Genomic DNA, 23,537 nt, shown 5'->3' on the forward strand with positions numbered 1-23,537 from the left:
TGCCAAGCCGCGAGCGAACCAGCTTGCCGGTGTAAAAAGGCCTTAACCATTATTGTAAGCAGTCTCTGCGTCTCACTGAACAACGCAAACACACGCCAGCCAATTGAATGAAGCTCAGTCCTTTTTTTTTCATTAACCTTTTCGCAAGTCTTTTCCACCGACCGCGAACCCGTTCTGGTTGGCAGAAAAATTAAGTCAGTGCCCACAAAATTCTCTTCGACCCGAGAGAGAATATTGATTATCCCGATGACAATTAATTACGTCCCCGGGACGACGGGACATCGTTAATTTTATTCCATGGACGAAGCGCCCGACAGCAACCTGCTTTTAATATGTCATCCTCATATCTGAATCATGCCACTCAGTGCGGAATAGTGTTGGCTCTGCACGCTCGTTGCGCTCTTGTTGTGACACCACAGAGGCATAACAACCGTTTTGCTCCAGCCACTTAATGGCGCCCGGTGTCACAAAACGAATACCCCCAATCCGAGTGATCGATGATGATAATAACATCACGTTTTAATTAAGCTTTTAAAAAAACATTATGCATGTTTCCGCACGTGAACGACTTCATTCCTGTTTAACACACCATCCTGTTTAACTCACTCACTCTCCTTGCTTGACCGCAATCTAGCATCTAGGATAGATTGCTCTTCCTTGGGTCCCCAGATGTTAACGCTGAATTTCGTGCATTGAATTTTGCAGCTGACTTTGGCATTTTTAATTTGGGGACGTTGAAAATATTGAAGTTGAATTTTTGAATATTGAATATTGGATTTTGAACTTTTTAACATTGAAAAATAAATGCAAAAAATCCAGATACGTTATTTCAATGGATAAATATTCGGTGCTTAAAATTCAGTGGCTTTTTATTTTCAAAATCCGATGAGACTGATTAACTTCCATCAGTCATGCTGCCATTTTTCTAAATGGAAAGTTATATTTCTCAATTGGCAAAATAAAGAGTTAATTTATTAATTACCAATGCACTGTACGGTTGCATCCTTGGTGAAGAGGCCATAGCATACCGAGTTATTGCTGATGCAATGGTGAAAACCGGGGGTGATGTTAATGCTTTGTGTGGAACAAATAGCAGGAGCTTGCTGCCACTGCTGTTTGCTCCACAGAAAGCATTAACAACATCCTGTGGGCTACTTCCTGTCTCTTGTGCCCTCACTTCCTGTTTGTGCAGGTCTTTTCCATGGTGTGTGTATGTGGGCTTAGTCTTTCTCCCTCTTCCACCACTTTCTCTCTTGCTCACTCATCCTTTCTCCCTCTCCCTCATCTCTCTCTTTCTCTCTCTCCATCCCGCTTCTCTGTAGACATACCTGGTTGGGTCGTTTTGCTGTACTAGTTTGGTTAAGCTCAGTCATTCCTTCCGTTTGGCCTCCAGCTACACAATGAAACAGTTACCTGGCTACATAGAATAAAGGCCAGTGCTATTGTTTTTTGTGCTCTCCACCAGCCCAAGCTCAGGTTGTCAGTCTATTCTTGGCGTGAACGGCCTGGCTCGCCCACTGGCTTTCCCTCTGTTTTGCTGTCAGAGCAGTTGAAAGCTGCTCGGACGGATAGTTTCCAGGCCATCTGGAAGCGAAATGGTGTAATTTTTCTGCTGTGAAACTGAGAACTACTTAGTAAACTCTGCGAGGACATTCCACTCATACAGGCGCACCATTCGTTATTAATCCTGTCTGTCAGACAGTGTGCCCAACTGAATGACGGCTGGGAATATTTGCCTTCCATGTGTGCGTCGCTGTGTGTAGAGCATCGAGCATCTGAGTTTGGCCGTTGATTAGCATGCGTCTCGGATTTTTTCCATGATCATCGCTAGAGTTCATCTCAACACAGGGGAGGCTAAAAAATCAGCCCATCCTAACAATGAATACCTAACCCATCTCTTTGTAATGTAGTCCTGAGAAATTGCACGTTCTCGCCCAGCCTGGCTGCTCGCTATGCACTATACTGCTGTACAATTTGACTAAAGAGACAAGTAAACAAAGCTAATATGGGTATTATGCTCTGTGTTCATAATCACACGCTAATCATAAGCACACGTCCATGGCCATGTCTGATATATCTCAATACTCTACCAGTGTTTAAAATGGTGCATAACTAGTCCATAAATTTAATCCATATCTATAACCAGCATTTAGGCTAGTCCACATTCGTTTGATGCGTATCAATGACTAGCATTTAGACTAGTCCACATAAGCTTGTTTCATACCAGTAACCATCCATCCAACCAACAAACCACGCTGGTGCACACGACTAGCTTGTTTCATATGGTCACAACCAATAGGCAGCGTTTAGCGTGTCCCTGATGTAGCTAAGGCAAGTTACTGCAGTAACCTAGCATATCGTTTTCATAGCAATGCTCTGAGCTTGGGGGAGAGTGGCCTTACTTCCCTGCGTCAGGTGCCCAGCCTTGTAAACACATATTGGAAGTGCTAACATAGTATCTTCTGCAATCTGTCGCTCAAAACTAAATAAAAACCACTCTGTCATACTACTGCGTGAGGAATGTGTCTCAATGCCTCAGAGTACCTCCACTATGAGCGAGCGAGGGAGGGGGAGAGCTGTAAATGTTTACAGATGTTGATGGAAGATCCTCCCCACAATTCTCTTTGAATGTACGCGCTCCTCGGAAAGTTTGTTGCCAACATAAGCATGACTCATTAAATATGTTTCCTCCACTCTCCATTAATTTTTGTTGTTTTTTCATAGCCTTGAGTGGCACTGCTGGCGTTGCTAGTGCGGCTAACGTAGCAAGAAACACAGACTCTGCTGGGTAATCTTTTCTCTGGATTGCAGTCCGCCGGGGTTTTAGTATCTTTAACTGTAAGACTTTGGCTCTGTCCTGTCTGTCTTCACTTTGTTTATCTGTCTGTTTTCATGTCATTTTCATGAGTTTATTTGTCGGACACTGCATTGCTGTAAATGTGCCAGAATTAGCCAGCACATTCAGTTGTGTGATAATATTGCATTGTTGTGGGTGTGTTGCATGCGAGCAGGGCTAATAGACTATGACTTTGCTGTTCTCTGTACACACGGGGTTCTATGCCAGGGGCATGGGTTGGTATGCTGCCCCAACTGAAAATACAGCCTGGGCATGTTTTGGGACAACCAGCTGCTGTTGTCCCCTCGCACCAAGTTTACAACCAGCCAGCCAGCCAGGCGGGCCAGGCGGTGACCTTGGCCAAGGCCTGATCAGTTGAAACGCACACCAATTATTATTGTAACTTCCCCTCACTCTTTTTTCTCTTCTCACTTTTATCCACACCCCCACCTCTCTCTCTACCAATCAGAAAGCAGCGTGGGTCTTGGGAGGTTGTCAGTGTGAGACAGTGGCACAGAGCAAGGTGTTGCTTTGTCAGATTACTTAATCAGTAATTGTTTTGTAGTAAAATTAAGAATCCATGCAATCAATTGTAGGGGAAAAAGGCATGACGTCAGCTGTGTGTTTGCAATGTGTACATCATTTTGTTTCCTCTCGCTCCCTTTCTACTTATCTCTCTCTCTTCCTCTCTCTCTCCTGGTCTTAGTCGTGCTCGATCAAGCCCTTTCTCTATTCTAGATACTAATTTCCTACCCCATCTCATTTGCTCTCCCCCTCTCTCGCCCTAACAGAGAAGCAGGGTCCAGAGAGGAAGCGCATCAAGAAGGAGCCCAGCAGCACGCGGAAGGCGGGCCTGCCATTTGGGATGGGCATGCCGGGCATCCGGGCCGGCTACCCCCTATCCGAACGCCAGCAGGTGGCTCTGCTCATGCAAATGACGGCCGAGGAGTCCGTCAACAGTCCAGGTGCCTGCTTAACATTGATCCCACGTCCCCTTGCCACTCACAGTGATCCGTGTGTCTGAGTGTGTGTGTGATCAGTGTGTGGGTTGGGAGTGTGTGTCTCTGGGAGGGGGTGCTTTCGTGTTTGATCGTTATGGATGGGAGTGGATTGCTTTGAATGTGGATCCTGGTGCGTGTATTTACATTTAATGGATTGTTAAAGTGATTGTATATGTTTATATCTAAACGTAAAGGTCGATCTGTTTATGTTAGTCTACTTTAAAAATAAAATTAAAAATAAGCTGTACCTTTCTATCGCCCTTCATCCGGTTAGGCTTCATTAAAGAGTCTTATTAGATCCCGTACATACACGATAACCCTCATCCATTCCTATTAGAACTGCATTGCATCCCTCAGCTGTGTGTAAGCTAGCTGGCATCTCCCACTTATTTTTGACTTCTCTTCACTTATTCTTAACTCACCTTCGCTCTCTGTATTACATAACCTGGACGCTGGTTTGTTGTGCAAATAATGAAAACGAAATTAAAGTTCTGTGGCCAAGAAGGACGAGCGTGCAATCTCAGCATGTGAAGTCAGATCACAGAACTAACGCATACACGTCTTGCTTTCCAAAGGGACCCTGTCCTTAAGCAGGACTTGGACTGTGTCCGGTGTGTTATAAGGTGTTGGCTGGCCCAGTATGGACCAAAAGGGTTCTCTGGTATGTGATTTGTGTCCCGGTTGAGATTTTTCTCACACCAGCTCAAACACAAACGTGTTTAACCTGTATAATCATTCTTTAGCGCATTCCACAACACTTGGAAATTTCAGGATAAGCTTGTGAGTTTCAAACAGCACTTGGGAACAATTGCTCGGCAGACTTTGTGATGCAAACGCATCCAGAGCTTGGATTTCATCTTGTTAATGTGATGAAACAAAACCAGCTCAGGCAGTCTCCCTGTGTAAGGAACACAACCCCTGCTCAAGGGAGTGCAAGATCATCCTCTACTGGCCATTAGAGGAATCAGACACACACTAGTTTGAATTGCAGTGGTTCGAGCAACAGCCACACTGCGGTTCAACCAAAATACTAAACTTGTCGTATTTTAATTCCTATGCAGACACGACACCAAAGCACCAGTCGCATTCGAGCCTAGGCCAGAAGGGAACGCCGAACTCGGCATCCAAAACCAAAGACAAGGTGAACAAGCGCAACGAGCGTGGCGAGACACGGCTCCACCGAGCGGCGATCCGCGGCGAGGCACGGCGCATCAAGGAGCTGATTAGTGAGGGGGCCGACGTGAATGTAAAAGACTTTGCAGGTGAGGAGTCAATCTGAGTGATACACAGGTAGACTATCCCCTGAGGAATCACTTAGCGATACACAGGTAGACTATCTGTTGAGGAGTCACTCTCACTGGTACACTGAGATCCAATGTTATGCTTAATGATAACCAGGTAAATCATCTGTTTAGACTTGATATCCAGGTGTGGGGTGGAAGCACAAGCTAGTATCACAGCTTTAAAATGTGAAGTGAAAGTACATGCTTGTGTCTTTGATTATATATATTATAACACAGGCTCATATGTATTATAATGCAGTTCCAAGTCACACTCAATGAAAATTGATTTTGGAAAGTAGGTTTTAGGGTTTGATATGTGTTTATGGGAGTACTGAGTCCTTAAAGAACAATACAGGAACACATTAGTTTACAATAAAAGCAAACATCAACATGTAGCAGAGCTACAAACTGAAATCACCAACATCTTATGTTGAAAAGGAAATGAGCTGGCTCGTTGACATTGGTCAGTTGTTTTATATAACACACCCTGCGTGATGCTTGTGTGTCCAGGCTGGACTGCGTTGCATGAGGCCTGTAACCGTGGTTACTACGACGTAGCCAAGCAGCTGCTGGCTGCGGGGGCAGAGGTCAACACCAAGGGCCTGGACGACGACACCCCGCTACATGATGCGTCCAACAATGGACACTTCAAGGTGATGAGCAAGAGCTAGTTTACTGATGATCCTTTAACAGTATTTGGTGTTTAGAAAACTTTAACAAAAACACAGTCTTTAGTTTTAAAACATGACAAACTGTGTGAAACCTTTGTGGTTCCCCTGAGACATTTTACTATGCTTATAGCTTCAATTTATATAAGATCTACAATGTATCTCTGTATTACATACAACCTGTGTATGTTCTATGTTGTATATATTGGAATATGACCGGCTATTTCAAAAGGAATTTGGTAGTACTTTACTGACTGTGTTGTGTTCCAGGTGGTGAAGCTCCTTCTGCGGTATGGAGGAGACCCACGGCAGAGTAACCGGCGAGGTGAGACGGCGCTCAAGGTGGCCAACTCTCCCACCATGCTCAACCTGTTGCTGGGGAAGGGGACATACACCTCCAGTGAAGAGAGTTCATCAGGTTGGTCAGCTCTATCTCTCCGTCCTCTACCGATGATGTAATTATTATCAGCTGATGGAATACTGGCATGACCTGCACACATATGTGTAAAGATCTTGCATTTACATTTAGGGCATTTAGCAGACGCTTTTATCCTAAGCGTCTTGCATCACAGGGAATTCTATTGTGTCGATATTTTGATTAAACTGTGTTTTATTTATACAGTTTACATCTGGCTTGGACAGAGCAAGACATGGTGGAGGTTTGACGCTGTAAACCTAGAATATCGCTTTCTAAAATGTATTTGGCACATACTCATCTGGTCTTCTATTCTTTCTATCTCCAGAGTCTTCAGAGGAGGAGGACGCCCCGTCGTTTGCGCCGTCTAGCTCAGTGGACGGTAACAACACAGACTCTGAGTTTGAGAAGGGCATGAAGCTTAAGGGGAAGCTCGCCGAGTCGGCCAAGAACAATGCCGTCACACCCGTCAAAGATGAGTACGAGTTTGATGAGGATGACGAGGAGGAGCGTGTGCCGCCCGTGGACGACAAGCACCTCCTCAAAAAGGATTTCCGCAAGGAGCCCACTCCTAAGCCCAACAACATCACCCCTGTTCCTAAGACGGAGTCGGTCAAAACATATTCCAAAAGTAACTCTCAAATCACACCAAAGAAAGCAGTCCGGCGAATCATTTCGGACAGTAACACTTCGGACGAGGATGACAGGACATTGGGCTTCACGCCAACGCCAACACCTCGGCAACCGGCCATGGCGGCGAACGCCAAGGCAAGGGACTCCGTCACACTAAGCACGAAACAGCAGAAGGACAAGAACAAATTCAAAAAGAAGCGCAAGAAGGAGACCAAAAACAACGTGAGCAAAGAGGTCCGCTTTGGAAAGGTCAACGACAAGTTCACGTCGGACTCTGAATGCGGGGACATGGAGAGCGAGGATGACAAGGGCTCCAACAGTTTCAAGGACTCTGCTAGTGTGAGCCTGAAAGAATCTTCTGCCTTCAATGCCTCCTCGTCATCCCATGGGAACCCAAACTCGCAGAAGCAAGCACCCTCCTTAGCAGAGCAGCACCCAAAGCAGTGGAGGACAGACGGGTGGAAGACGGTCTCGTCCCCGCCCTGGTCAGACGTCAGCTCCCTCTCTGACTCTGTAAGGACCAGACAAACCAGTGAGTCGGACTACTCGTCTGCAGACTCAAGCGTGGAGTCCCTGAAGCAGGTGAAGAAGAAGACGCAGGAGAACAAGAAGAAAAATAACAACATCCACAGTGGCACAATAGACAAGAAGAGCTCCGACATCCACAAGAACTCCAACATCGACAGTGCAGTGTCTAAAACCGATGTTGATGGAAAGGTTGTGAAGAAGCATAAAGTGAAGCACAAGCATAAAAACAAGGAGAAAGAAAAAGCCCCCAGCCTGGTTCTTAACCAAGACATGAACGAGAAGTTTGTGAAGAGTTACTCTTTCGACTTTGATGACTCCAGGCAAAAGTCTTCAATAGTGGACACAGACGGACAGACGGTGGAAAGCAAGGTCAAATTGTCAAAACATGAAAAAGACCATTCTAAAAAGGAGGAGAGGCTTTCGAAGACCAAGCCTGAGGACAAGGACTGGTTGTCGGGGAAAGAGCTACAGAGACCTGTTAAGGAGGAGAAAAACAAGAAAACAAAAGAGTCTAACAAGGAAAAAGCCAGCAAAGAGGAGAGGGAAAAGCTGACCAAGACGGAGAAGGAAAGAAACCAAAAGGAGAAGGAGAAACCCAAGGAAGAAAAGCAGAAGACCCACAAAGAGGAGAAAAAGAAAAAATCGAAAGAGAAGTCCTCTTCAAAAATAGAGAAGAAGAACGAGCAGAAAGAAGATAAACCCCAGAAGGCAGAGAAGGAGAAGAACGCCAAGGAGGAGAAATCAAAAAAGGACAAAACTCTGAAAGAGGAATCTTCTGAGTATGACACCTACGACGTCAACAACCGCTTCCTGAACCTTGACGACAGTAAGCTAAGTGCCTCAGATGATCACCACGACAGATGGGGCTCGGACCTCTCCATCGGCTCCTCGATGTACGGAGAAGACAGCTGGGATGCCCCTGTCAAGGAGTACAAGGAGTACAAAGCCAACAGCGCTGTGAAGCTCACCGTGGAGACGGTGAAGGAGGAGACGAGGCGGAAAGACAAAGTCAAAGAGAAGAAGTCAGACCACAGTGAAAAGAGAATGGAGAAGGAGCCTGGTTCCAAGAAGAAGGACAAAGAGTCCTTTGAGAAGCCCGGCGAGAAGAAGAAAGACTTGGCTGACAAACAGAAGCTGAACTCTGGACACACAATGGAGAAAGAAAAGAAGCGCAAAGAGTCCGCAGATAATAAAGAAAAGAAAGAGAAGGACACCATCGACAACAGCCGCGACCGCAAGGACTCCTACGAGTTCATAAAGGAACGTAAAGAGGTCAAGATAAAGCAGGAGTCAGCCCGGGAGGAATACAGCAACGACGGTTTGTTCAAGGACCTAGAAATCGGGAAATCCTCAGATGTCAGAGAGAGAAACCACTCCGGAAAAGAGAAAGAAAAGAAGGGAAGTGAGGGAGTGGAAAAAAGGGAAAAGACGAAAGCTGACAAGCACAAGGAGAAACCTAAAGATAGGGGAGTTGACCAGGAGAAGGAGAAGGAGAAGAACTCCAACGAGAAGGCTGTGAAAGAGAAGGATGCAGAGCGGGGGGCCAAAGATAAGAAGGAAGGAGCCAAAGACAAACATAAAGACTCTCATGGAAAAGACAAAGACCGCAAGATGTCCTCGGACCAAACGAAAGAGAAGAAGGAGAAGGTTTCTCAGGACAAGCATGCAGACAAAGAGAAAGACTTCTTGGAGGTCAAGAAAGAGGAGAAGAAGCCTGAGAAAATCCGTGAGAAAACCTGGTACAAGATCGCCGACATTTTCACGGATGAAAGCGACGATGAGGAGGACAGTTACAACGGGAGTGTGGCCAAGCTGAGTGATTCGCTCGGCCTGTCTGACTCCCACCGGAAGGAATCTACGCCCGATCAGGACGACCTTGACCACTTCACGTCTGAAAAGGCCCGAAAATTCTCTGCCGACGGCAAACACACCACAGAGAAGCCGAAAGACAAGGAACACAAAGACAAGAAAAAAGACAAGACAGTATTTGAGAAAGAAAGGAAAGGCTCCCTTGAGAAACACAGCAAGGACAGGAAAGACTCTGTGGATGTGAAGCACAAGGAGAGGAAGGACAGGATGTCGGTGGAATCCAACCTGGACAAGAAAACTAAGCAGAAACAGGTGGACAAGAGGGACGGCAGCGACGAAAAAACCAAGAGCAAACACAAACAAGAAAGAAAACCTTCCAAAAGCAGTGGTGATAACGAGAAGTCACTCCTTGAGAAACTGGAGGAGGAAGCCATGAACGACTGCAAAGATGACTCCAATGACAAGAACAGCGACATGTCCTCAGACAGCTTCACGGACCACGGCAATGAACCTGTCCTCAGCAGCTACTACGACTCCTCTATCAGCCTGCCGGATGTGTGCGAGGAGAGGAGGGACTCTCTCTCCATATCTACCCCTCAGGATAAGTTCAGGGAGAAGGAGAGGCACCGTCACTCGTCCTCCTCCTCCTCCAAGAAAAGCCATGACAAGGAGAAGGTGAAGAAGGAGAAGGGAGAGAGAAGGGACAAGACTGAGGAGATCAGGGAGTCCTACTGTCGCAGGGAGAGCCTGCCCTTTGAGAAGGAGCCCATGCCCCTGGAGGCGGACCCCTACACATTCCCGTACGGCTCAAAAGCTGATTGCCAAGACGAATTTGACAAGACTCTTGAGTTTGAAAAAGAGATGTCCAAAAAGGACAAAGAGAAGACAAGCAGTGTCCTCAGCGACAAAATTAAGGACAAAAAGAAGAAGGAGAAACACAAGGAGAAGATCAAAGAGGAGAAGCATAAGTGCACAGAGGGCTTTGCTTCAGTCAAACACTCTAAAGAGGATGTTAAGTCCAGCTCCAAAGAGAATCCACAGGTAACTTTCCTGAAGGATCGCTCAAAGGAGGATAGTCCCAAATATGACGTAAAGAAGGAGAGGAATCGAGATGCATTGGACAAAGAGAGCGGCAGGGTGGACCACACAAAGTCCAAGATCAAGGATGAAACAGAGAAGCTGAGTCAGATGAAGGAGGTGGTGCGGAAGGATCATCGCCCACGAGAGAAGCTCCTGGTGGACGGAGATCTCCGCCTCACCAGCTTTGGCCAGATGTTGAGTCTTAAGGACCAGGAGATCGAGGAGCGTCACAAGAGGCACAAGGAGAGGATGAAGCAGATGGAGAAGCTCAGGCACCGATCAGGAGACCCCAAACTCAAGGAAAAGACCAAGTCCCTGGAGGAAGTGAGGAAGAACCGCAATGAGCTGACGGTCAAGAAGCCCAACACCTTGGAGTCTGCTCTCAAGGAGAAAAAGCTAAAGGATGTTGTGATCCCTGCTCAGATGATGTCGCCCGATCGTAAGCCTGCATCTATGGACCGCCAGAACTCGAACGACTGGATGGAGGGCCACCAAATGAAAGAGAACCTCCCTGCGTCGCCCAGGCCCGATCAGAACCGACCAACAGGAGTCCCCACGCCGACCTCTGTCATCTCCTGTCCCAGTTACGAAGAGGTTATGCAGACGCCAAGGACGCCATCCTGCAGTGCTGAAGATTACCCAGACCTGTTTGACGGGCTGGACTGCCAGAACTCCTCTGCGATGACCATGTCCATGAATGCTTGTTCTCCATCCTTCTTCGAAAGGTATTTCAGTCTATTTGTAAGATAAACCTGTTTTGCCTAAGGTCTTGTTCACTATGCAAGCAAATGTGGACCAAATAATTTTCTTTCAGAATCGGGAAACTAGGCTTGCAGTGTGAATGTAGCCTTCGAATTCATACTTTTGTCAAAAAATAATTTTGTTGTAATGTTAACAGATTACATTATTGTTCTAAATGTTTGTTATTGTTCTACATGTTTGTTTGTTTATTTTTTAATTGACTCTAACCTGCCTTGTCTGACGGCGTTCTCTTCATATATCAGCAGGTACTCAAACTCCTCCCACAGTTTCCAGGAGGGCACCTGTTTGACCCCTGCCAAGAACCTGCAGCTGCCCCTGGTCAGCCGCTCGGCCTCTTTAGAGGTCCGGCGCCCCCTGGAGGACGAGTTCAAGGCTGAGGCCGACAAGTTCCTCAGACAGCACAGCAGCCCCCCAGGCTCAGAGTTCGAGCTGTGCTCGTCCTCCCAGCTCCGTGAGGACAAAGCGGCCCTGGACCGCCTGGAGTGCTTGTCGCCTCCTTACTTCTCCCCCATCCGGATACTGTCCCCTCGGGTGGACTCCTCGCACCTGGACAGCCACCAGAACGAGGCCACCTCGGTGCTCGCTGGTCCCGAAGGTGGAGAGAACGCCTCAGAGAGCATGTTCAACAGCTTTCTTCTGAAGCCGTCAACACCAGTGCACCGGCCCGACCCCCAGGAGCCCTGTTTGGACATCGCCGCCCCGCCGACGCCGGCACCCGCCGCATTGCCACCGATGGACATTGATGACATCTCAGAGCCTCAACATAGTGAGCCCGATCTAGTACCCTCAGACCCTGTTAGTGGCACAGACTACCTGCCCTCGGCCATGGAGGACCCTGATGAGGAGGAGGATGAAGAGGAAGAGGAGGAGGAGGAGGAAGAAGAAGAGGAGGAAGAAGAGGAGGAGGAGTATGAGGTGGAGGAAGAAGAAGAGGAGTTTGAGGCGGAGGAAGAGGAGGAACAGGTTGAAGATGAGCTAGACGACAGAGAAGAGGAAGAGGACCAATGCATGGCCGAGGAGCCGGATCAACCAGCAGAGGTGTGTGCCTTCCCTCCCCGTATCGAGGAGCCCATGAGGAAGAGCTGGACTGCAGACTCTCCAGATCCCCAGGTCCCGGTGGTCCACCACCCCTTAGACCAAACCCTCGCCTCGGCCTCGCTGGGCGAGTCCTCCTGCGACCACACCATGAGCTGGAACCCGGAGATGCTCCTGAAGTCCCCAAACCGGACGTTCCGGGAGATTGAGGCAGCTGTCTCCAAGATCACCAGCCCCTACTCAAACTCTGACCACGAGATGCAGCACATCTCCGGCCACCCCTCAGTCACACCGCCCTATGCTGCCTACAGGACTTATGTCCCTGATAGTGACTTCGATGAACAGAAGGAAGCTGTGGCAGACATCCCCTCTCCGGAGAGGCCGGACACCACGATGGACACGGAGCCGAACTATCTGAACACGTCGTCCTCCTCGATACCGCTGGAGGCCTTCTTCACAGAGTGCAACAAGCCACCCATTGAGGACACTCATCAGATGGAGACGGACCTATCATGTGGCAGGCCAGACAGTCCCCCATCCTCCCACAGATTCATCCCCCCCACCCCCACCATTGTCATAAACACCACTACCCTGCAAGAGAGCCACATGGTTCCAGCCGTGAGCCCCGATCCGACGGTGCCCTGGGTCGATCCGTTCCCGGCCGCCGTGGACGAGCTGGATGACCTAGGTCCATTCTCGCTGCCCGACCTGCCGCTCCCTGACAAGACGGAGGAGACAGAGTTACCCGAGCATAAAACCACGGTGCAAAGCCCACATATCCGACACACCATGTCTCACAGAGAGGAGCCGGCCTTGATGGAGGTGGACGTCGTAGTGCCTCCATGCTCCTCCCCAGTAGCAGCTCCTGGTCTGAGAGAGGCTGCTGTGCAAGATCCAGTCGTCCCCTCCCCGCTAGCTAACTTCCAGCAGGACTTGGAGCCTGAACTCCAGAGCGTCCCACTCAGCGTGCCCCTGTCTTCGAACCACCCACAGGGCGGTGTTCTGGAGCCAAAGAGCTTCTACGATGCACCAGAGGATTTGGGTGGCGCCATTCTTCTCTCTTCCGTGGACTTGGAAAGCAGCCAACTGCAGCACCACAACCACAGGCACATCCAGTCCCTCACGGACTCCCTGCAGGTCGAACTGGAACCACTCCCTGTTTCCAAGGTGGAGCAGCTGCGGCCAGAACCAGAGCCTGAGCCCCTTCTGGGGATGGCAACATGCAGCCCGCTGCCCCCTCTCCCCGTCGCAGTGACCATCTCTAGCATAGTTGACATATCGGACGCACAGGAGCCCACGTCCAAGCTGACCGTCACGCTCACTGCGGTGTCTACCGACCTGCCCAAGAAGGTGGAGGAGGTACCCCAGCGGATGACACGTAACCGTGCCCAGATGCTGGCCAACCAGAGTAAGCAGAACCCCTCCTCTGTGTCGTCTACGCCCGCACTGCTTCAGCCCCAGCATCAGCCGACCGTGCTGCTCTCTGCCATCACAACCTCCGCCACCCTAGGAATGAACCCCGTGGTGAGCATCGCACAGACCCCAATCACCAGGACGCCCACGTCCACCTCAGCCCCCTCCGACCCGCCTTCGGACAAGACGAAGGACACGCCTCCTGCGTTGGCGTCCGTCACCATGGTGACGACGACAATAACACAGACACCACCAACCCCCACCGTTGTCGTGGCTCCCCCCGCCCAGGTGCCTGCTCCTGTGTTGTTCAGCAAAGCTACGAAAGGGCGGCCACTGCCACCAGAGGAGGAGGACGCCCAGACGCAGCACCCGAGGAAGAGGAGGTTTGCACGTTCGGCCGTGCCGCAGGTGCAGGTGCAGCTGGTTAACACAGCCATGCAGCAGACGAGGGAGATGATCCAGCAGACACTTGCGGTAATCGTCAACGCCATCAAGCTAGACGACATTGAGCCGTACCACAGCGACCGCTCCAACCCCTATTTCGAGTATCTGCAGATCCGGAAGAAGATCGAGGAGAAGAGGAAGATCCTGTGCTACATCACGCCACAGGCTCCACAGTGCTACGCTGAGTATGTCACCTACACGGGATCCTACCTGCTGGACGGCAAGCCCCTAAGCAAGCTGCACATCCCAGTGGTTAGTAACTTGCTATTTACTATCGAGACACATTGCACCGATTTTATTCATGAAGGCAATTACAGTTCATTTGAGCCAATGAATAGTTCAATTTTATTAAAAATGAAACGTCCTAATTATTCAATTCTCCTAAATAGCTCAAATAACAATTCTAGAAGGTCTGGCTAGCGTTATAACACTGTAGCATCTATAGCAGTGGTAGCTAACTGTCTCACTAAACACTGTTATTGCATCCAGAGCAACACCTAGCTAAGTGGCAAACCTAGATATCTGGCTAACAATATTGTAGGAGCCGAAGCAGGCTTAGGCTATAGCTAACTAGCGACCTAGCTGCTGTTGTAGGACCTAGATCACAGCTACAAACCTGGTTTAAGGGTTATCGGACATAGAGCAAGACTACCAGTGATAGCTAATGAGACCTAGCTTCAGTGTTATAGGATCTAGAGACAGACTAACAGCTATAGATACCTGGTCACAGTTCTGACTGCGCAGTTGTTCTCCTCCAGATCGCTCCACCCCCTTCTCTGTCGGAACCCCTGAAAGAGCTCTTCAGACAGCAGGAGGCAGTCAGGGGGAAGCTCAGACTCCAGCACAGCATCGAGAGGGTAACAGTCACCTACTGAACACTCACTCCTCTGTCCTCTTCTTCCAACTCTCTCCTCTAATCCTTCCTCTTTTCTCCGTCCTCTCCTGCCGTTGGCTCCTTTCTATTTCTGTCTATGCTCCTCTCTCGTAAATGGTGTATACAGTGAGATAATTGTAACTGTAATTGTCACGAGTGAGTTCATATACAACTATTTCCCAGTAATGGGCCATAACATGACTCTTCTTCGATATATTAGTATCCTTAAATCCCTCTCCCTGTGTCTCTTTCTTGTCCAGGAGAAGCTGATCGTGTCTTGTGAGCAGGAGATGTTGAGGGTCCACTGCCGGGCCGCCAGGACTATAGCCAATCAGGCGGTCCCGTTCAGCGCCTGCACTATGCTGCTAGACTCTGAGGTGTACAACATGCCCTCCGAGACCCAGGTACCCACACACACCTGTATATGGATATGTATGTATTTGGGTTGTGTGGCGTTAACATTTGAAACGTTACCAGTACCTGGAAATCGGTATCGGTACCCAGCGCTACCTTTTTCGTTACTTTACTCTCTGTAATAAGAAAATGTAATTTGGGAATCTGGGAAAAAAAACATTGAACATTTTACACACCACACAAAACAAAACTCCCAAACCTGGCCCTACAACCTCCAACCTGCACCTGCAACAGCGGCGTGAGATTGCGACGTGCATCTCTGAGGAAGCGATACCCTTCCGTAAATTGAGTAGTCCTATCATATAGGACTACTAGTCCTATCATATAGGACTTCTAGTCCTATCATATAGGACTAGTAGTCCTAGCATAGGACTACTAGTCCTATGTCATATAGGACTAGTAGTCCTATGTCATATAGGACTAGTAGTCCTATGTCATATAGGACTAGTAGGTCTATGTCATATAGGACTAGTAGTCCTATATGATAGGACTAGTAGTCCTAGCATAGGATTACTAGTCCTATATGATAGGACTAGTAGTCCTAGCATAGGACTAGTAGTGCTATGTCATATAGGACTAGTAGTCCTACATGATAGGACTAGAAGTCCTATCATATAGGACTAGTAGTCCTATCATATAGGACTAGTAGTAGTCCTACATGATAGGACTAGTAGTCCTATCATATAGGACTACTAGTCCTAGCATATAGGGTAACGGCAGAGTAACAACATCTTTTGCAACAAGATTGACAAGCTGATAACTAGGTTTGGGTACTGAACTCTGGTACTTAATGGTTCCGACCAAATTACTTCAGTACTACAGAGTGCTGACGGTGCTGTTGACATATTTCTGCGTGTCGTACAGCGAGACAGTCCATTGGGAGGATTGGGGTGCTAAATAAGTGATACCACAGAATTGCTTGACTTGTAGAATGAAAAGCCTTAGGTTCTGCAATGTTTTATGTTGTTTACTTTGCTTTCAATAAATGTCCTTATTAGTTTGATAACCACTTTGTGTAATGGCAATGGCACTATCCAAATATATACATTTCTAAGAACGTTATTCTAAAAGGATACAAACTATCAGGTAAAACTTCTTAAGTTTGGCATTATTTTGAAGCTATTAAAGAAGATCAGATGAAAGCCTAATAATACTCTGAAAAGAACCATGTCAATCTCTAGGTATAGTGAAGGGTATGTGGTGATGTGGGGCTATTTTAATTCCAAAGGCCGACTTCATCAGGTTGCATAGGTAACTTCATCAGGATGCATAGTATCCTGGATCCATGAAATAACTTGCTTTTAAAAAATAAAAATCTGCCTGCCTCTATGGGAATTTAAAATAGGGGTGTCTACGCTTATGCACCCTGTATTTTAAAACAATCAAACATGGACATCTGTCATGACTAATGCCTACTACATAGAGACTAGGCACAGAGAATAGTAATCTATGCCATTTTATCACTGCTACTGAAATAAGTCCCCAATTTAGCGAAGTAAGGGGTAAAATCCTATGTTTTTGCCATTCTCCCCAAAACAATATGTGAACGTTACAATCTGCTGCGGAGGCAGGTGTCATTATTTTCACGACATCTGAGTGCCTTTTCCATAATGCCCCGGTGTGTGTGTGGATGGTGAAGCACAGTCTGAGCATCGATTTATTAAATACCCATGTCGGAGGGTAAGGCTTCCTGGACACCATTGTATAAGACAGCGGTGTGTGTTGATGGTGAAGCTCGGGCTGAGCAGCGATGTATTTAATGTCCGCGTCCGAGTGAGGGTTGAGCTTCCCAGACACCTATAGTATAACTCTACGGTCTTACAAATACATTGCTTATTATAATGCTCATAAAAGTAACACAACGACAGTACTAAAAAAGTACCATGGGGATAACACGGCCCCCTCTTTCCTTAAATTCTAAGCCCAAAACGCAGATCACGCAGTGTTTGAATTCCATCTGAAACTGTGGTTTAAGTGTTTTTTTAACAGCAGTAGATTTCCCAGTGTCTGACCTGTAATCGTTTTCTGACAGGGCGATGAGAACAAGTCAGTGAGAGACCGCTTCAACGCTCGCCAGTTCATCTCCTGGATCCAGGACGTAGACGACAAGTACGACCGAATGAAGGTACATCTCAAGTCCGCGAACATCACTTCCTGTTAACTCTTTTTTTTTTGTTTGCTCTCCCTGCTCCAATGGTGCCAGGTGAAGTCACTATGACCATTGGCCAATGACAACACCTGGCACAGGGGGAAACCATGCAGGCCATTACTTGTGTTGTCACAGGGTTTTGATTTAGTAATGTTACACTTTTTTGCATATAATGTTTGGAAAATTGCTAACTAATTCTTGCACACACACACACACACGCTGCACGTCAAGACAAAGGCAGCGACACAGACACGGAAGCGCACTCGCACGCACACACACATGCGCACACACCGTACGCTAAGACCATCAACTCCGCCATCGACTCTTTCTGTCTATACTCTGTAGAAATTGCGATAAAATAAGAGAGAGACAATTTCTCACCTCGACAAGCAACGGCGGGTCATTCATTTTGTCCTATAATAACCGTTAAATTCAAGCATCGCACCGACCAGCATATCAACACACAAGTCACATGATTCTTAAAGAGACAGTGTCCCTATAACACCAAATCAAAACATGTCAATAACACAGTATGGTGAATTATGTCTATAAAGTCCAACACAAGACTACAATTTGTTGCTGAAATAAATTATTACCCTCCTCCTTGAGCCTCCCGAAATGTCTTGCGACATTGATATCCCCCCCTGCGGACTGTTTTAGTTTAATTTTTCTTATGTTTTATGTGTGACTGTAGGCTACTACAGCCTGTCTTGGCCAGGACACTGGAAAAGATGTTTAATCTCAATGATGATTATTACTTTCAACTAACCAATAGTAGTTGCCTTGCATTTTAAAATGTCAATGCACTTTTCAGCCCTGAATAACAGTAAAAGCTATTTAATAATTGATTTGCATGCATAGTATACTACACTTTCCATTGAACAATTACCCCTGTTCCCACCAATTGACTAATTTTATAATGTAATCAGATGCTCACACATTAGCTGCTTTCAGACACGCGTGTAAATCCTGATATTCTCCTGATGGGCCGTATGTGTGAACAACATATCCTGACATTTGTACCCTGAAAATCTCCTGACTAATACTACCCCTGAGGTTGTATTTTCTCTGTAGGAAATGTAAATTACCTTATATGTGAATGAGGAGTAGAAAGTTGGTATTTCTCACACCACTTCAGTGGGCGTGTTGATGACGCTTCTGCATGTCCTTGAGTGGCCCCCTAAATGATAATCAGCCTGGTGCCTTTTGTTCGCTGAATGGTTAAAAAAAAAATTAATGTTGGCACTGCTTTTAAGAGTCATTTGTGATGAACAAATGTTGTACGTTGTAAAATTATAGGCAATGTGTTATTATATTATGCGCCCAGAAATTTGTTACATTATCGACTGGGGTTTCCACATTTTTGCTTTGGGTTTAATTACAAATAGAGGTTGAGAAAACTCGTTATTTTTAAAGGGGTACCGTCAAGCTCACTAGAGGACTGCTTCATACATGTGCTTTGACAGAGTTGCTTCCTATAAGCAGAGAGCAGAATGCAACTGTTCCCTTGTAAGATCTAATTAAATGAGAAGCGGTTTTGGTAGTAACTCCCGCGCCTTTCCCCCGCCCCAGACGTGCCTGCTGATGCGGCAGCAGCACGAGGCTGCGGCGCTGAACGCAGTCCAGCGCATGGAGTGGCAGCTGAAGGTGCAGGAACTGGACCCTACGGCCCACAAGTCCCTGTGCGTCAACGAAGTGCCCTCCTTCTACGTGCCCATGGTCGATGTCAATGACGACTTTGTCCTGCTGCCAGCGTGATCCCAGTGGACATACTCCAAGGACCCTGGACAGGGACACGCCCCCCATCTGGACGGACAAACCCCCGGGCTGGACGGACACGCTCCCACCGCCGCTATCTTCCTCCTCTTCAGAGGGAACTTCAGAAAGGGCTAGCGCGTTTCCATGAGAAGGCTTTAGAGAGGGAGAGAGAGGGAGGAACCATTGCTTATTCTACAGAGAAACCAAGTAAAGGCAAACACACGTTTACTCTCCCCCAAGTGAGGCCATTTTTAAACCCCGGTGGAGAGAAACCCCAAGTGTTGCACTTTGATCTTCCACCTTTTAACGCTTTACTGTGAGTGGGAGGAGGCCCAGAGAGCTCGCTGTGAGGACACGAGCCCTTTCCACCGGTCCTTTCCCTTCATTGGTCTCCGCTGCTGCAGCAGACAACACCAACTGTCCTATGACGAGGAGGGAGGAGCTTATCTCCCAGCAGCCTCGGGGAAAGAGCACGCACACACACCTTGGCCCCGCAGCAGGTGTGTTGTAAAGGGACACACACACACACACACACACACACACACACACACACACACACACACACACACACACACACACACACACACACACACACACACACACACACACACACACAACAAAGGCCAGAGACTGCAAATTAAACTCCACCCCTGGATGGGCAGAAGAGAGGGTTTATTTGACTAGGTGACTAGAGAGAGAAATATGTTTGATTTTTGTCTATTTCTTTACTTGGGCATTTCATTGTTTCTGAGGAAGTGTCTTGAAACACTACAGAGCCAATATTAGTTTGATGGGAAAAAAACACAAAAGAAACCTGAAAAAAATGTTGTATTGGGTAAATTCTGTACAGTTTTTATATTTGTTGAAACCAATGTATTCTTGCTGCCTTCTAGATAATTTATTTTGCCACACATTACTGCACAGTTGTAAATAATGTATACGTACTGTAACATCACTCAGTTAAGTGTAAAGACAAAAAAACGAAAAATTACCGAAAAATAATCTTTGTATGTACAGTTGACTTTTAGGCAGCACTTTGCCCTTCATTCCCATGGGCCAAACGCATTGTGTCAGGATTTACACACTCCAATGACCGACTACACAACCCAGGCCTCCCTCACACACAAACACACACACACCACACACACACAGAGTTAGATGTAGCAGGGAGGCCGATGGAGGGAAATGGGTGTCCGGAGCTATTGTCCTTGTTGTTGCTTTACTAAACAGTTCTATTATCTGAAGAATTAAAAACCAAGAAAATGCCTTTTTACAGTAAAACCAGATTTATTGAGTACTGGCAAAGAGAGACATGTTTTATTTGTGTTTCATTGGTTTTAATTGTCGTTTTTTCGCTGAGAATTTAACTAAATTCATTCAATTTAAATTTTTTGTTTTTTAGAAATTGTCATTGACTGAAATCGGTTATTAAAAATAATGTTGATAGCTTTTCTCCCCTTTTACACTGTACTTCACCATTTGGTCCATGACTTGTGGAGTGCTTTGCTGGGCCTTGTAGGCCGGCTCCTGACGTCACCGGATACTTGTTTTCCAGCTCCCTGTTTGTTTTGTGTTTAACTCCCATGCTGTAGTAAAATAATTGCCACAGGATGGTTGCAAGTTCGATTTTATCTTCATCACACCCTTTTTCAAAAATGTATGTTTTAATTAAACGTTCCAAAGTCTACTTGATTTTGAGTCATATTGAACTAAAGAGTTTTCAGTCAGAGTTTTAAGACTCAGAAGGTGTTTAGATGGTAATTACTGTTATTCTAAAAGATGGTTTATCATTTTTAAGCATGTTAGACAGCTTTCACCTGCAAAGTACTTGTGTTGCTGGGAGATTAAGTGATTGACGGTAGTTTGGTGGCATTTGTTTTATTTTTCTATTCGGCTCAACACTCAAGTGTTCCTAATATGAACCAAAAAAATGACATACCCGCTTTTTGTACGTCCTACTTGAATAGCAGAGCTCGAACGCCCTGCAATTAGTTCCTTTTTCCATTTGCTTTGTCTAGTTTTATCTTTCCTATGGGTGAAGTGTTTTTTTTTGTTTTTTGTTTTTTTACATAATTCCTGTGTTGTGCTCTTAATTTTGTTTTGTGTGTATTGTTGTTTTGATTGTTGTCTTGTAAATGTTCTCGTTTGTCATTTTTTTAGTTTCTTTGATTTACCGTCCTGTATAGAGTGCAAGACCAGCCCCCCCCACCCCCCCTCCCCGGTGTACTCATGCTGTTTACAAACTTTCTGCTCACATCGCTGATCGCCCTCTTTCTTACTTCACGTCTAATTGGCTTCTTTTTTTTAAGGCTTGAAATGGTCCTTGACCACTAATGAGAGGAGACAATTGATTGGCCCTTGACCGACGACACGCACCCCTTACCCCAACCCCAACCCCACCCTGAGCAATAACTTGACGTTTATCTTGAAAGACTCAAGTGTTCACATTGTTAATCTTTGGTACCTTAGCAGTCAGAAGCCCCCTCACACAATGCTTTAACCCTCCGGTTGCACAGTAGAACCCGATATGGGGTTTCCAGAAACTTGACGGACTGTGTGTGTGTGTGTGTGTGTGTGTGTGTGTGTGTGTGTGTATATATATATGTACATATATGTTAACATGTATATATGTATGCGTGTGTGTATATATATGTATATATGTGTGTATGAATGTTTACATTTGTATATATGTGTGTGTGTGTGTGTGTGTATGTATGTTTACATTTGTATATATGTGTGCGTGTGTGTATGTATGTTTACATGTGTATATATATATATATATATGTATGCATGTGTGTGTGTATATATGTGTATATATATATATGTATCTATATATCTGTTTGTGTGTGGTTTCCAGAAACTAGACGGACCCCAGATCTGTCTACAACACGTTACCTCAACTATCCTGACATTATCCTCAAGTTTTGTTTTGATTTGTTTATTGCTCATTTCGAACTGTTTTTATTTTATTTCGGATCGTAAATATACATATCTTTTTCTTGTGGTAGACTTATGATTTCAAGCCATTTATTTCTAGTTTCCTTTTTGTTTGTTTTTATTTTAAAACATTTAAAGTAATCTTTATTCATCATTTTGTTATTATGAGAATGGAAAATGACTTGTGTACAATCGCATGGAGAAGAAACTTACAAAAAAAAAAGAAAAAAAGAAGAGAAATATCAAAGAGGATTAACCTATTTATTATCTTTATTTTCTGACACCTGTGGTATGTCTTTCTTAGTGTTTGACTTGGGTCTCTCCGCAGTGTATATTTCTCTCCTGGCGAGGCTTTGTGAGACTTCGTGTAAATAGCTCTGTAAATAGGGGCCCCTCCTCTTTGTACTCGTGTTCAACTTGTGTAGAATGTTGGGGGACGCGCGCTCACTCAAGGTGACGATGTAATAATGTACCTTTTTTATTCGTACCATGTAGTTTAATTGTGTACATAGTGTTGGAGCAGCTATGGGAGGGCAGGGCGGTGGGGCGGGGCTCAGGTTCTGTTCATGCTAACATCGGTGCTGTAAGAGAATGCAGTACTTTCACCTTGAGCCGTCGTTAATTTCCTGCATTAAAGAAATGTGAGAAATATTTAAATAAAAAAGGATGAAAGGGGTAGGGTGGGGGGGATTGGGGGGCACTAAAACAGATCAGTAAAAAGTCTAAATTGTTATTTTCTACAGTTGCATGTACAGAGAGCGCAAGAACTTCTTCCGCAGAGATTATGTTCGTTAATAAAATTTTGAAATATTACCACCGGTTGCCATGATTTTCCTTGTGACGTTCATGTAATGTTGACACCTAGTTTATCCTTCAGAACATGTCATCTGTTCTGGTGGAACACCCGCAAGGTGCATTACTTTCCATTTTAAAACCGAGATATTATAAATGTTCTGAAGGTTAAAACATTAGGTTGACTTATCATTTTTGGCAAATATCAACTCTCCTGCTGCTACAGTAAGCTGTCCCACCAGCCAGAGGACTCTTTGGTTCTGGCTGATGTACCGCCTGAGTACCTGGACCTCAAGGCCGTGTTCAGTAAAGCCAGAGCTACCTCTCTGCCACCACACCGACCCTATGGCCTCGCCATGGATCTTCTACCGGGATACGTCACCTCCTAAGGGCCGTCTGTACTCCTTGTCTCCTCCCAGACAGAAGCAATGAACGAGTGAGTTTCCAGTATCATTCGACGCTCTTCCTCTCCTGCTGGTACAGGTTTGTTCTCCGTAAGGAAGGAGTGCTCCCTGCGTCTTTGCATAAACTATATAGGGGCCTAAACAACATGACGGTGAAGAATCGGTACCCTTTACCTCTGATTGTTGGTTTGAAAAGTGATTCTCTCGCTCTTAAAAGCATTTTTCACACATAAAAATGAGAATAGTTGATATATCTGTTCCTTTCAATGCAAACTAGTTTCATGAGGCTTACAAAGGGTTGT

General features: G+C 46.2%; 1 protein-coding gene across 2 annotated transcripts in view; it reads left to right on the forward strand.

Moving 5' to 3' along the window:
* ankrd11 (ankyrin repeat domain 11) overlaps positions 1 to 22,693 on the forward strand; it is a 103,069-nt gene extending 80,376 nt beyond the window's left edge. The window contains exons 4-13 of one of the 2 annotated variants that reach the window (XM_056608320.1): positions 3,628 to 3,801; positions 4,899 to 5,099; positions 5,631 to 5,773; positions 6,059 to 6,206; positions 6,532 to 10,978; positions 11,261 to 14,159; positions 14,666 to 14,764; positions 15,042 to 15,185; positions 17,228 to 17,320; positions 18,917 to 22,693. In XM_056608320.1, coding sequence (XP_056464295.1) covers positions 3,628 to 3,801; positions 4,899 to 5,099; positions 5,631 to 5,773; positions 6,059 to 6,206; positions 6,532 to 10,978; positions 11,261 to 14,159; positions 14,666 to 14,764; positions 15,042 to 15,185; positions 17,228 to 17,320; positions 18,917 to 19,102 — 8,534 coding nt within the window. In that variant the 3' untranslated portion in view covers positions 19,103 to 22,693. Of the gene's footprint in view, positions 1 to 3,627; positions 3,802 to 4,898; positions 5,100 to 5,630; positions 5,774 to 6,058; positions 6,207 to 6,531; positions 10,979 to 11,257; positions 14,160 to 14,665; positions 14,765 to 15,041; positions 15,186 to 17,227; positions 17,321 to 18,916 lie in introns of both variants that reach the window. The other variant, XM_056608319.1, reaches the window with a different exon arrangement.
* Positions 22,694 to 23,537: the final 844 nt, after the last annotated feature.

This window comes from Gadus chalcogrammus, chromosome 14, assembly GCF_026213295.1.
Source record: "Gadus chalcogrammus isolate NIFS_2021 chromosome 14, NIFS_Gcha_1.0, whole genome shotgun sequence".
Lineage (NCBI taxonomy): Eukaryota > Metazoa > Chordata > Actinopteri > Gadiformes > Gadidae > Gadus > Gadus chalcogrammus.